General features: G+C 43.2%; 2 protein-coding genes across 19 annotated transcripts in view; both read left to right on the forward strand.

Annotated features, from left to right (window-relative positions):
• Window positions 1-535, forward strand: part of LOC126388515 (protocadherin gamma-A8-like) — a 24658-nt gene extending 24123 nt beyond the window's left edge. The window contains exon 2 of the mRNA XM_050041690.1: window positions 34-535. Coding sequence (XP_049897647.1) covers window positions 34-204 — 171 coding nt within the window. The 3' untranslated portion in view covers window positions 205-535. The remainder of the gene's footprint in view (window positions 1-33) is intronic.
• LOC126388510 (protocadherin gamma-C5-like) overlaps window positions 1-13879 on the forward strand; it is a 329671-nt gene that overhangs the window by 177823 nt on the left and 137969 nt on the right. For 2 of the 18 annotated variants that reach the window (XM_050041642.1, XM_050041643.1), the window contains exon 2: window positions 1459-3797. The exons of 10 other annotated variants lie outside the window; for them this stretch is intronic. In XM_050041642.1, the coding sequence (XP_049897599.1) occupies window positions 1459-3797 (2339 nt within the window). Of the gene's footprint in view, window positions 1-1087; window positions 3798-4352; window positions 6892-7674; window positions 10085-11312; window positions 13749-13879 lie in introns of those variants that run through there. 6 more of the 18 variants (XM_050041640.1, XM_050041655.1, XM_050041635.1 and 3 more) reach the window with 6 other exon arrangements.

The following is a 13879-nucleotide window of genomic DNA, read 5'->3' on the forward strand; positions in this document are numbered from 1 at the left end:
ACAGGGACTCTCCAACACGTGTACAATTACGAGGTGTGCAGGACGACAGACTCCAGAAAGAGTGACTGTAAGTTCGGCAGAGCCGGTAGTCAGAACGTGCTGATAATGGACCCCAGTTCTACAGGGACGATGCAGCGGATACAGAGTGACAAGAGCATCCTGGATGAACCTGATTCTCCTCTAGAGGTGAGTCAAATATTTTAGCTTTTTCTACCCGGCTCATGTGGTCTCTTTCTATGTTTAGTTGCATTGATAAAAGCCGTAGCCCGACATGAAGCAATTTCCAGCACCATGGACAGCACCTCGGTTGGCATTGCCCCATGGAAGTGTTTGGTCTGTTAATGTCTTCACAAATACACGTGTAAAATTCACAGATTCCTCAACGGATCTCATTTCAAGTTTGTTATGCAGCTATGTTATATTGCCTGAATGCGTTTTGTGGAAAGCAATGCTGTGGTATTAAATGTTTAACGCCACTTATCTGTGAAACGTTTACTGCCAAGGTTCTGAGTGTTGTTGTATTCCGTGAGCTCTCATGGTTAATGACGATGCCGTATAGTTGACGTAAGGCATAAAGGCACTTGAAAAAAAATAGGAAAGAAAACAGTGACAATAACTTTATAAAAAAGAACTATGCTGAACAGTACCACAACGCAGAACCCGGATCTCTCACATACTTTAGCCGTACAATAAGTGACTAGCCCTCTTCATACATTTGCACTGCTTGATGCTGTTAAACCTGATCCAATGCAAAATTGTTGGATATCAAAGTATTTTGAGGCGTTAAACTTGCATATTTGCCATATGCTTTTTCCCTGTAGGAGTTAGTGTGCTGCAGGCGAATTGTTTGAGAGTGCAATGCCATTTTCTGTTTTTTTTTTGTTGTTGTTGTTTTTGACTGATTTTTTTCATTGTTATATTTTCAATCAGAATGTAGTATTATACAGTACTGTATCGAGATGAAACATGCATTCCTTTACAAATGCATGACATACATCCCAGTGTGATTCTCACAAGAGGTACAGATGTGTTCAGGTTGTCTGCTTCACAGCTTTACTGTGGTAGGGGACTTATTTGATGTTCAGCTTTTAGACTCTAAGGGACGCTGTTGGTCAGTGAAATAATTTCTGTTATGTCGTCATTCAGTCCATCCTCCGACTGACTATACAGTGAAGAAGGCTCTCTGTGTTGTGTAGAGGCTTGAGGGACGAAAGACAGAACATGGTCTCACGGACTTAAATCTTGAAGTCGTGTTTATATTTTACCAGTAAACGGATACATCACGGACAGCATTACTGCCATATAAAGTGGATATCGATCACCCTTTTTGATTCTTTGTTGCCATGATGGCAACTCGAGGATCCCTCGCCTACATCTGCGCAAGATGGCGATTGTTTTGTGGATTGCGACGGCAAATAGGACTGCTTATGTTGCTGCTTCATGTGGTGAATATGGTAGGTGGTCAGATTCGTTACTCTATACCAGAGGAGATGAAGAAAGGCTCTGTTATCGGTAATGTAGCGCAAGATCTTGGTTTAGATCTGAGGAGGCTCCGTTCTGGGCGGGCCCGTATCGTGACCGGAGAAAATATTCACTACACCGAGCTGAAGACAGACAAAGGGATTCTAGTCGTGAATGAGAGAATAGACCGAGAGCAGCTTTGTGGAGACGTAACACCGTGTAGCTTCAGCTTTGAGGTGATTTTAGAAAACCCAATGGAACTGCACAGAGTAACTGTCGAGGTTTTGGATATAAATGATCATGCTCCTGTTTTCCCAAATAACGACAAGCCTATCAGTTTTGAAATGAGTGAATCAGCTGCAGTAGGAGTTCAGTTTCCACTGCAGAGTGCAGAGGATCTAGATGTGGGGCAAAACGCGTTGCAAGATTACGTTTTATCACCAAACAATAATTTTATATTGAAGCAACATGCAAATCCAGATGGAAGTAAATATGTTGAAATGGTGCTCCAGAAGCCTTTAGACAGAGAGCGACATCCCCATCTGTCTTTAAAACTAATCGCAGTTGATGGGGGAACACCACAGAGATCCGGTACAGTTAATATAGATGTTACTGTCTTAGATGTCAATGACAATGCACCAGTTTTTAACCAATCAGTGTATAAAGCATCTGTGATGGAAAACACACTGAAAGGCACCAGTATTGTGACAGTAAATGCCACAGACGCTGACAGCGGTTCAAATAAATTAATTACTTACAGTTTGTCTAAAATGAAAGGCAGTGCAGGAAATATTTTCAGTATTGATGACAACACCGGAAAAGTGTCTGTGTCTGGTCAGATAGATTATGAAAGAGACAGAAAATACGAGGTGCGAGTAGAGGCAAAGGATCAGGGTGGCTTAATCGGAACAAGTAAAATTATATTTGATGTTATTGATGTGAACGACAATGCTCCAGTTATTAATATTATGTCGTTTTCCAGCCCCCTGTCTGAGGATGCGCGTCCTGGTACAACGATTGCTATATTGAACATAAAAGATGCAGATTCTGAGAATAATGGTCAAATAAAATGTTCCATAGATGGTAAACTTCCTTTTAAGATCGAATCATCTCTAACAAATTATTACAATTTGATCTCAGATCAACATTTTGATAGAGAATCAGTCTCAGAATATAACATAACAATAACAGCCACTGATCTGGGGTCTCCCCCACTTTCTAGCTCCACAATATTACACCTTAAAATTTCTGACGTAAACGACAACGCCCCATTATTTGATAAAAGCAGTTACTCTGCTTACATCACAGAGAATAACTCCCCTGGAGTTTCTATATTTGCTGTCAGCGCGCGAGACTCTGACTGGAATCAAAACGCCAGAGTGTCGTATCTTTTAGAGGACACACAAGTCAGTGGCAATCCAGTTTCTACTTATGTGTCTTTAAACTCTGAAAGCGGAGTTCTTAGTGCGGTTCGTTCTTTTGATTATGAGCAATTCAAACAGCTTCAGCTTGTAGTCAAAGCGCAGGATGGAGGCTCCCCTCCACTCAGTAGCAATGTGAGTGTGAAAATACTGATCCAGGACCAGAACGACAACCCTCCTCAGGTGCTGTACCCAGTGCAGACTGGTGGCTCTGTGGTGGCTGAAATGGTGCCTCGTTCAGCAGATGTGGGCTATCTGGTGACTAAAGTGGTGGCTGTTGATGTGGACTCTGGACAGAATGCCTGGCTGTCCTATAAACTGCAGAAAGCCACAGACAGGGCGCTGTTTGAAGTGGGCTTACAGAATGGAGAAATAAGAACTATCCGCCAAGTGACTGATAAAGATGCTGTCAAACAAAGACTGAGTGTTATAGTGGAGGACAACGGGCAGCCCTCTCGTTCAGCTACAGTCATTGTTAACGTGGCGGTGGCGGACAGCTTCCCTGAAGTGCTGTCTGAGTTCACTGACTTTCCACACGACAAGGAGTACAATGACAACCTGACTTTTTACTTAGTCTTGGCTTTGGCTGTAGTTTCCTTCCTCTTCATCACGTGTTTGGTGGTTATTATATCAGTGAAAATCTACAGATGGAGACAGTCTCGCATCCTGTATCACTCCAGTCTCCCTGTCATTCCATATTATCCACCACGTTACTCAGACACTTTGGGGACAGGGACTCTCCAACACGTGTACAATTACGAGGTGTGCAGGACGACAGACTCCAGAAAGAGTGACTGTAAGTTCGGCAGAGCCGGTAGTCAGAACGTGCTGATAATGGACCCCAGTTCTACAGGGACGATGCAGCGGATACAGAGTGACAAGAGCATCCTGGATGAACCTGACTCTCCTCTAGAGGTGAGGTGCAATACCCAGACTCATTTTGTATTTGACGTTGTTTCCTTGTACTAATCTGCAATAGCAATAGGCTGCAGTTTTATCTAATCACAAGTGCGCCTGGTCGTTTTCAGCACCACAGTGGGGACAGCTCCACTTTAACTGAAAGTGCTTTTTGTCATGAATCTTTCCCTCTTTCCTCATACATTTTCTTCTCATTCATTTTGTTAACAGATGCAAATTGGGTGCGTTTCTCAGCTTTTGCTGTTATAAAGTGCCCTACACAATTAATTAAATGCAATTTCTAAAATATGATTATTTTAATGTACCATTATATTACAATTATTAGTATTTTTCTCTTTGCCTTGAATACATCCTCTCACTATTTACTTCCAAAGTGTTTGGTGTTCACGTTTTGGACTCTAAGCGACGCTGTTGAACAAGAATATAATTTGTACCCATGATCTCTCAGCTGCAGTCCAGTGACGTTCTTTACAAGATCACATTGAAGTAGGCTGAGAGGGATTTCGACGTCAGTGTTTCGACAATGAGGTGTTTTTGGAGTCTATCCGCGTCATTTCTCGTTTTCTAATACATGAGCAGAGCACATCTGGAAGAGTGGATGTTATTGGAGTCAGGTCGGAGGATCTTTGTTCTTTTTTTTTCTCGGAAAATCTGCCTGTCTGACATGGCGTATCAGCAGTCACTCTGCAAATGGCGTTTGTATTCCGGACCTCAGTGGGTAACACTTCTTTTGTTGCTTTACTTCTTTAATATTGTCGCTGGTCAGATCCGCTACTCTATACCTGAAGAGATGAAGAAAGGCTCCCTTGTCGGTAACGTAGCACAGGACCTTGGTTTGGATCTGAAAAGGCTCCGCTCTGGCCGGGCCCGTATCGTGACCGGAGAGAGCATCCAGTACACCGAGCTGAAGACAGACAAAGGGATTCTTGTCGTGAATGAGGTAATAGACCGAGAGCAGCTTTGTGGAGACGTAACACCGTGTAGTTTCAGCTTTGAAATCATTTTAGAAAATCCTATGGAGCTACATCACATAACAATCGAAGTAGTAGATGTAAATGATCATCCTCCGCTTTTCAAAAAATCGGATATTATGTTAGACATAAGCGAGTCAGCGACCCTTGGAGCGCGATTTGTGCTGGACAGTGCGGAGGATCCTGATGTTGGTGTTAATGGCCTGCAAAATTATGTTTTAACTTCAAATGACAATTTCGTTTTAAAGCAGCATGTAAATCCAGACGGGAGTAAATATGCAGAGATGGTGCTGCAGAAGCAGTTGGACAGAGAGGAGGTTCCCCATCTCTCTTTAAAGCTTATAGCAGTAGATGGTGGGGATCCGCAGAGATCTGGTACAGTAAGCATAAACATAAATGTTTTAGATGTCAATGATAATGCGCCCGTGTTCAACCAGTCAGTTTATAAAGCTACGGTGACCGAGAATGCGGCAAAGGGCACTAATATTATTACTGTTAATGCTACAGACGCAGATAGCGGATCTAATGGTTACATCACATATTCAATTTCAAACGTGAAGAGTAATATTGCTGATTTATTGTCCATAGATCAAGTCTCTGGTGTTTTGTCTGTTTCAGGCCCAATAGATTTTGAGAAAGACAAAAAGTTTGAGCTCAGGATCGATGCAAAAGATCAGGGAGGTTTGACAGATTCGAGTAAAGTGATAATTGAAGTAACTGATGTAAATGACAACGCCCCTACTATCAGCGTCATGTCATTCACTAGTCCTGTGTCAGAGGACTCTCCTCCTGGGACAACTATTGGCATTATAAATGTAAAAGACTTGGATTCAGGTGATAACGGACAAGTAAACTGTAGAATAGAACAAAATGCACCTTTCAAGATTAAATCCAGTTTAAGAAATTACTATACTTTGGTAACAGATACTGTGTTAGATCGCGAGAGTGTCCCAGAATATAACATCACTGTAGTTGCAACAGATGCAGGAATGCCTCCTCTCTCAACAACTAAAACTTTTCATCTAAAGGTCTCTGATGTGAACGATAATGCTCCAGTGTTTTCACAAAGTACTTACAATGCGTTCATCGTGGAAAATAACTCTCCCGGGGTTTCTCTCCTTACTGTTAGTGCTAAAGATCCCGATGAAAACCAAAACGCTCGTATATCTTATATTCTAGCGGATGCTAATCTTGAGGGATCACCAGTGTCTCATTGTGTTTCGGTAAATGCAGAAAGCGGAGTGATACACGCGGTGCGCTCTTTTGACTATGAGCAAATCAAACAGCTGGTTTTCGTGGTCAAAGCGCAGGATGGAGGCTCCCCTCCACTCAGTAGCAATGTGACGGTGAAATTAATGATCCAGGACCAGAACGACAACCCTCCTCAGGTGCTGTACCCAGTGCAGACTGGTGGCTCTGTGGTGGCTGAAATGGTGCCTCGTTCAGCAGATGTGGGCTATCTGGTGACTAAAGTGGTGGCTGTTGATGTGGACTCTGGACAGAATGCCTGGCTGTCCTATAAACTGCAGAAAGCCACAGACAGGGCGCTGTTTGAAGTGGGCTTACAGAATGGAGAAATAAGAACTATCCGCCAAGTGACTGATAAAGATGCTGTCAAACAAAGACTGAGTGTTATAGTGGAGGACAACGGGCAGCCCTCTCGTTCAGCTACAGTCATTGTTAACGTGGCGGTGGCGGACAGCTTCCCTGAAGTGCTGTCTGAGTTCACTGACTTTCCACACGACAAGGAGTACAATGACAACCTGACTTTTTACTTAGTCTTGGCTTTGGCTGTAGTTTCCTTCCTCTTCATCACGTGTTTGGTGGTTATTATATCAGTGAAAATCTACAGATGGAGACAGTCTCGCATCCTGTATCACTCCAGTCTCCCTGTCATTCCATATTATCCACCACGTTACTCAGACACTTTGGGGACAGGGACTCTCCAACACGTGTACAATTACGAGGTGTGCAGGACGACAGACTCCAGAAAGAGTGACTGTAAGTTCGGCAGAGCCGGTAGTCAGAACGTGCTGATAATGGACCCCAGTTCTACAGGGACGATGCAGCGGATACAGAGTGACAAGAGCATCCTGGATGAACCTGACTCTCCTCTAGAGGTGAGTCCAGTGTCATAACCTCACTCAGACAATCCGAGGGTGCTATGTGCCCCCAGATCCCACAGTTTCCCTCCTGCTGACTTTTGACTGTTATGTTTACTCAACTGACAGCTCTTTCGAATTTAAAAGGGCTAACAGTTAGCTGAGATGAAATCTTTCTGTCCATTTAGGTCGCAATAACAAAATTCATAATGTGTCTTCATACAGCAGCAATCCAGGTTCACTGAATGCGACTCTTGTCTTTCGTGTACAATTTCTGCTAACTTGTTAGTTTTGCAACAGATGTGGTTGAGTTCATAAGTTCAACTATATATCCGTAATATTTTACTCAGATATTCCTCACCTTTGTTCTGGCTTCTGCTCCTCTTTCACTGCATTCCTAATGCTGCTTGTTTCAGTACCAAGGACAGCAACATTTATATACTTTATACATTGCAGTCACCTGTTTCTATTTTGAAGTCATTAAACATATATAACTGTACAACACTTGATGAGATATTTTTGCCATGTATGCAGCGATGTCTGGTGTTATTTCATCTGTCTAACTGACTCAGTCTTTCCAACATAACGGAAGTGATAAATGTAGTAATGGTAAACACCTGCACCAGCTGCGTATATTCACATTTTATAAATGTTTGGCCTCTCATTCCCAGTGTGAGGAGTTCAGGTTTTGGACTCTAAGCGACGCTGTTGGTTAGCAAAACGATTTCAGTGTTAACAGCCAGCCTTTCCCTCTCCCTCATACTTAAGCATAACAGCAGAGATACTGTCCTTCGTGGGAGGACAGGGCGTGAAGAGGCATTGGGTTTTACATTTGTCTTTGGAATATTCGAGGAGCACGTTGTTATCTAAAAGCAGTACATTTTATTTAAGCTGGACTACAGTTTTCTTCAAGTGAGGACGCATTGTTCATCGAGATCTATTGTTTCTGATATGGCAACCCGAGGACGATCCCCCGGAGGTTTAAGATGGCGATTGTCTTTTATATTACGATGTCAAGTGGGGTTTCTCATTTTGCTGAGTTATAGGGGTGATGGAGTGGAAGCACAGATTCGTTATTCTATACCAGAGGAGATGAAAAAAGGCTCCATTATTGGCAATGTAGCGCAAGACCTCGGTCTGGATCTGAAAAGGCTCCGCTCTGGCCGTGCCCGTATTGTGACCGGAGAAAACATCCAGTACACCGAGCTGAGGACAGACAAAGGGATTCTTGTCGTGAATGAGGTAATAGACCGAGAGCAGCTTTGTGGAGACGTAACACCGTGCAGCCTCAGCTTTGAAATAATTTTAGAAAACCCGATCGAACTCCATCGAGTCACTGTGGAAATTTTAGATATCAATGATAACACTCCTTTCTTTCCAAATAAAGACATCCAGTTTGAAATGAGCGAGTCGGCCACAATTGGAGCAAAATTTCCGGTTGAAAGCGCAGTTGATCCTGATGTTGGAGTAAACGCATTACAAAATTACATTTTATCACCGAATAATTATTTCATTCTGAAACAGCATGCGAATCCAGACGGCAGTAAATACGCTGAATTGGTGCTCCAGAAGCCTTTAGACAGAGAGGAACACCCGAGCCTCCCTCTGAAAGTAATAGCTGTCGACGGTGGAAACCCACAGAGATCTGGCACGGTGAATATTAATATATCTGTTTTAGACGCAAACGACAATGCCCCTGTATTCAACCAGTCTGTTTACAGGGCCGCCGTCGTGGAAAATGCGCCAAAGGGAACATATGTTACAACAGTTAACGCTAGTGATGCAGACATTGGTATTAACGGTGAAATAATTTTTAGTTTTTCGAAAATAAAAGGCAGCACCGTCGATTCGTTTAGTATCGATGAAAGCACAGGTGTAATATCAGTTGCTGGACTTATAGACTTTGAGAAAGAGAGAAAATATGAGCTTAGGTTAGAGGCAAGGGATCGAGGAGGTTTGATTGGCACCAGTAAAGTTATAATTGATGTGACTGACGTGAATGACAATGTTCCAGTGATTAATATCATGTCATTTTCTAATACTGTGTCAGAAGACGCCCCCCTCGGCACAACAATAGCTGTCATTAATGTCAAAGACGCTGATTCAGAGAAAAACGGACAGGTAAAATGTACTATGGACAACGCACTCCCTTTTAAAATCCAATCGTCATTAACAAATTATTATAATTTGGTGGCGGATCAGCATTTTGATCGCGAGAGTACTTCTGAGTACGATATTACAATAATAGCCACCGACTCAGGATCTCCTTCTCTTTCCAGCTCCGTCACATTGCAACTTAAAATCTCTGACGTCAACGACAACGTCCCATTATTCGACAAAAACTCATATGCTGCTTACGTCACAGAGAATAACTCCCCTGGAATGTCTATAACTGCTGTCAGCGCGCGGGACTCTGACTGGAATCAAAACGCGAGAATCTCATATTTCCTGGAAGACACACAAATCAGCGGTAATCCAGTGTCCAACTATGTGTCAATAAACTCTGAAACTGGGGTTTTACATGCGCTGCGCTCGTTTGATTATGAACAAATGAAAGAACTCAAGCTTATTGTGAAAGCGCAGGATGGAGGCTCCCCTCCACTCAGTAGCAATGTGACGGTGAAATTAATGATCCAGGACCAGAACGACAACCCTCCTCAGGTGCTGTACCCAGTGCAGACTGGTGGCTCTGTGGTGGCTGAAATGGTGCCTCGTTCAGCAGATGTGGGCTATCTGGTGACTAAAGTGGTGGCTGTTGATGTGGACTCTGGACAGAATGCCTGGCTGTCCTATAAACTGCAGAAAGCCACAGACAGGGCGCTGTTTGAAGTGGGCTTACAGAATGGAGAAATAAGAACTATCCGCCAAGTGACTGATAAAGATGCTGTCAAACAAAGACTGAGTGTTATAGTGGAGGACAACGGGCAGCCCTCTCGTTCAGCTACAGTCATTGTTAACGTGGCGGTGGCGGACAGCTTCCCTGAAGTGCTGTCTGAGTTCACTGACTTTCCACACGACAAGGAGTACAATGACAACCTGACTTTTTACTTAGTCTTGGCTTTGGCTGTAGTTTCCTTCCTCTTCATCACGTGTTTGGTGGTTATTATATCAGTGAAAATCTACAGATGGAGACAGTCTCGCATCCTGCATCACTCCAGTCTCCCTGTCATTCCATATTATCCACCACGTTACTCAGACACTTTGGGGACAGGTACTCTCCAACACGTGTACAATTACGAGGTGTGCAGGACGACAGACTCCAGAAATAGTGACATGAAGTATATGCAGCCGATGAGTCAAAGTTTAGTAAGTGTGGATGGAGCTGGGACTGATAACCCACAGGTGGACAAGCAACTGTCAGGGAACTGTTCTCAGATGTCAACTTTGGTGAGTGATATATTTATTTTTTATACTGTATTTCTCGTAATTGTAGCACTCTTGTTTTTCTTTAGTGGTTAGACTAAAGTGCAAGCTTATGGCTCTCAGGAGAGCCTCAGTGCCACTGTCCATGGTCCTGGAACAGTCCATGGATGCATTTTGATACAACTTTACTCATGACTTGTAGTGCAAGCCAAACTATTCATATTCTTAGTAATTTTTCTAACAACATACAGATACAATAAGAATCACACATAGCATCACATTAACCGCAGTCTGGGTTGTAGGCAGATGTTTCCATATTTATTGAGATATTCCTCAGTTTATCATCTTAATCAGTTGGAGCGGAATCGGCCACTTTCAATGTCTTATTTATGTAGGTTCCTTCACTCATTGATTATATTAATATTTTCAGGGTTTGCAAACCGATGTCGTGTCTCAATAAATGAAACATCTGTACATGTTTTACGGGGTACCTCCACCTCGCTTGCCGAGATTTTAAGTTACAGATTAAGGATGCACGGTTGTTCATATGTATATATTTTTTTTTTTAACATTTTGTTTGCTGATTTTGTAATTTATTTTGCCAAGCCGGTCTGTGTTGATTATGCAGATCATCATTAATGATTCACCATAAAGCATGAGTTGTGATCATATGTTACATGTGCCTGGTCAGTGCACAAACATAGGCTTTATTTATGCAGCATATATACAATGTAAAACGCTCATCTGAATTTTTTTTATGTAAGAAAATTATCCATGAGCTTTGAATACAACATTTAAAGTGTTCCTAATAATCTGGACACCACATACATTACCTCAGATGGGCTCTGAGCGCCGCTGTTGATACATCACTGACTCACTGTCCAAATCAGCAGTGCAGCGGTCCACCCCTTTAATTCTGCTCAGTGTGTTACTGCTCGGAGAGAAGACGGTCTGGCCTGTGAAGGTTGAAAGCGTAGCATATCTCAAGGATTTATCTGCCGAAAATATAGTTGTTGTTTTTTTTCAATTGGTGGATTTGATTACATCGTTTTTCTATTGAAAGGAATTACTGCCTCTTTACCTTTGGATTTATGATGGATTGTTTGTGGATAACCGCTCGCAGAGGCCGATGGCAAGCGCTGCTTGTTATTCTTTGTCTCTTCAAGCTGAGCTCAGTGACTGGACAGGCTCGGTACTCCGTACCAGAGGAGCAGGCAGAGGGATCTTTCGTTGGAAACATTGCTAGAGATTTAGGCTTGGATGTGGCGAGGCTCATATCAGGTAAAGCTCGTATTATTACAAAAGGAAGCAGACAGTACGTTGATTTAAACCGAGACAAAGGCACCCTCGTTATTAAAGAGCGAATCGACCGAGAGGAGCTGTGTGGAAAGACGACGCCCTGTAGCTTCAGTTTCGAGGTGATTTTAGAAAATCCCATCCAGCTTTATCGGGTAACAGTGGAGGTAATAGACATAAACGACAACAGTCCGTCGTTCCCAAAGGATGAAATCAATCTGAAAATAGTGGAAAGTGTTACATCAGGGACGCGATTCTCTTTAGTGAGTGCAGACGACCCCGATGTCGGTATAAATGATATTCAAAAATACATTCTAAAACCCTCGGATAATTTCAAATTGGAGGTACAGAACCAGCCTGATGGAGGGAAATTTATCGAGATGGTTTTACAAAACCCGTTGGACCGAGAGAAAGAGGAGACTCATACACTGGTGCTGATTGCTTCAGATGGAGGGGAGCCACACAGATCAGGGACAGTGCGTATTCATATCACTGTGCTAGATGCTAACGATAATGCGCCAGTGTGCAGTCAGCCTGTTTATAAAGCTGATGTGAAGGAGAATTCTCCTGAAGGAACAGTGGTGACCACTGTTAGTGCGAATGACGCAGATAAAGGACATTATGGTGAAGTAACTTATTCCATCCCTTATATCGCCAAAGAGGCAAAACAGCTTTTTGAAGTAAATGAAAAGACTGGGGTGATTAAAGTTGCAGGTAAACTGGATTTTGAAAAAGCTAAGACACATCAATTAAACATTCAGGCTAGTGATCACGGGGGACATTCAGATACATGCAAAGTTATTATTCAGATCATTGACGAGAATGACAACGTCCCCACGATACAGCTGATGTCATTTTCTAACTCGATATCCGAGGATTCTCCTCCAGGTACAACTATAGCTGTTGTTAACGTTGATGACGAAGACTCAGATGGTAACGGTGTTGTCAAGTGCTCCATTAACTCTGACATACCTTTCAAAATCGAGTCTTCATTAACAGGATATTACAGTATAGTCACCGATAACCTCTTAGACAGAGAAAGTATTCCTGAGTATAATATCACCATCACCGTGTCTGACCAAGGCTCCCCGCCTCTGTCTAGCAGTAAAAACATTAATGTAAAAGTGTCTGACGTGAATGACAGCCCACCCAAATTTGATGAGTCAGAATATAGTAAGACTGTACCAGAGAACAACTCTCCTGGGTTTTCTGTGTTCACTCTGAGTGCTAGTGATGCAGACTGGGGCCAAAACTCTCGGGTTTCCTACTTTGTGGAGGAGAAAGAGATTAATGGGGTGGCTGTGTCTTCGTTAGTTTCAATAAATTCAGAAAATGGTGTCATTCATGCAGTGCGGTCGTTTGATTATGAGCAAATCAAGTGGTTTGAATTTAACGTGACTGCTCGTGATGCTGGATCCCCTCCTCTGAGTTCAGTGGCTACAGTAAGAATAGTTGTCCAGGACCAGAACGACAACCCTCCTCAGGTGCTGTACCCAGTGCAGACTGGTGGCTCTGTGGTGGCTGAAATGGTGCCTCGTTCAGCAGATGTGGGCTATCTGGTGACTAAAGTGGTGGCTGTTGATGTGGACTCTGGACAGAATGCCTGGCTGTCCTATAAACTGCAGAAAGCCACAGACAGGGCGCTGTTTGAAGTGGGCTTACAGAATGGAGAAATAAGAACTATCCGCCAAGTGACTGATAAAGATGCTGTCAAACAAAGACTGAGTGTTATAGTGGAGGACAACGGGCAGCCCTCTCGTTCAGCTACAGTCATTGTTAACGTGGCGGTGGCGGACAGCTTCCCTGAAGTGCTGTCTGAGTTCACTGACTTTCCACACGACAAGGAGTACAATGACAACCTGACTTTTTACTTAGTCTTGGCTTTGGCTGTAGTTTCCTTCCTCTTCATCACGTGTTTGGTGGTTATTATATCAGTGAAAATCTACAGATGGAGACAGTCTCGCATCCTGTATCACTCCAGTCTCCCTGTCATTCCATATTATCCACCACGTTACTCAGACACTTTGGGGACAGGGACTCTCCAACACGTGTACAATTACGAGGTGTGCAGGACGACAGACTCCAGAAAGAGTGACTGTAAGTTCGGCAGAGCCGGTAGTCAGAACGTGCTGATAATGGACCCCAGTTCTACAGGGACGATGCAGCGGATACAGAGTGACAAGAGCATCCTGGATGAGCCTGACTCTCCTCTAGAGGTGAGGTGCAATTAGCAGTGTTTTCTTATTCAAACAATGTTCCTTTTGACTGAACTAAAATTCCAATAGGTAGGTGGTTACTGTTTCTCCGGAAACAAGTCCTCTCCAATTCTTTTTCAGCACTACGGTGC

The sequence above is a fragment of the Epinephelus moara genome, chromosome 4 (genome assembly GCF_006386435.1).
Source record: "Epinephelus moara isolate mb chromosome 4, YSFRI_EMoa_1.0, whole genome shotgun sequence".
Lineage (NCBI taxonomy): Eukaryota > Metazoa > Chordata > Actinopteri > Perciformes > Serranidae > Epinephelus > Epinephelus moara.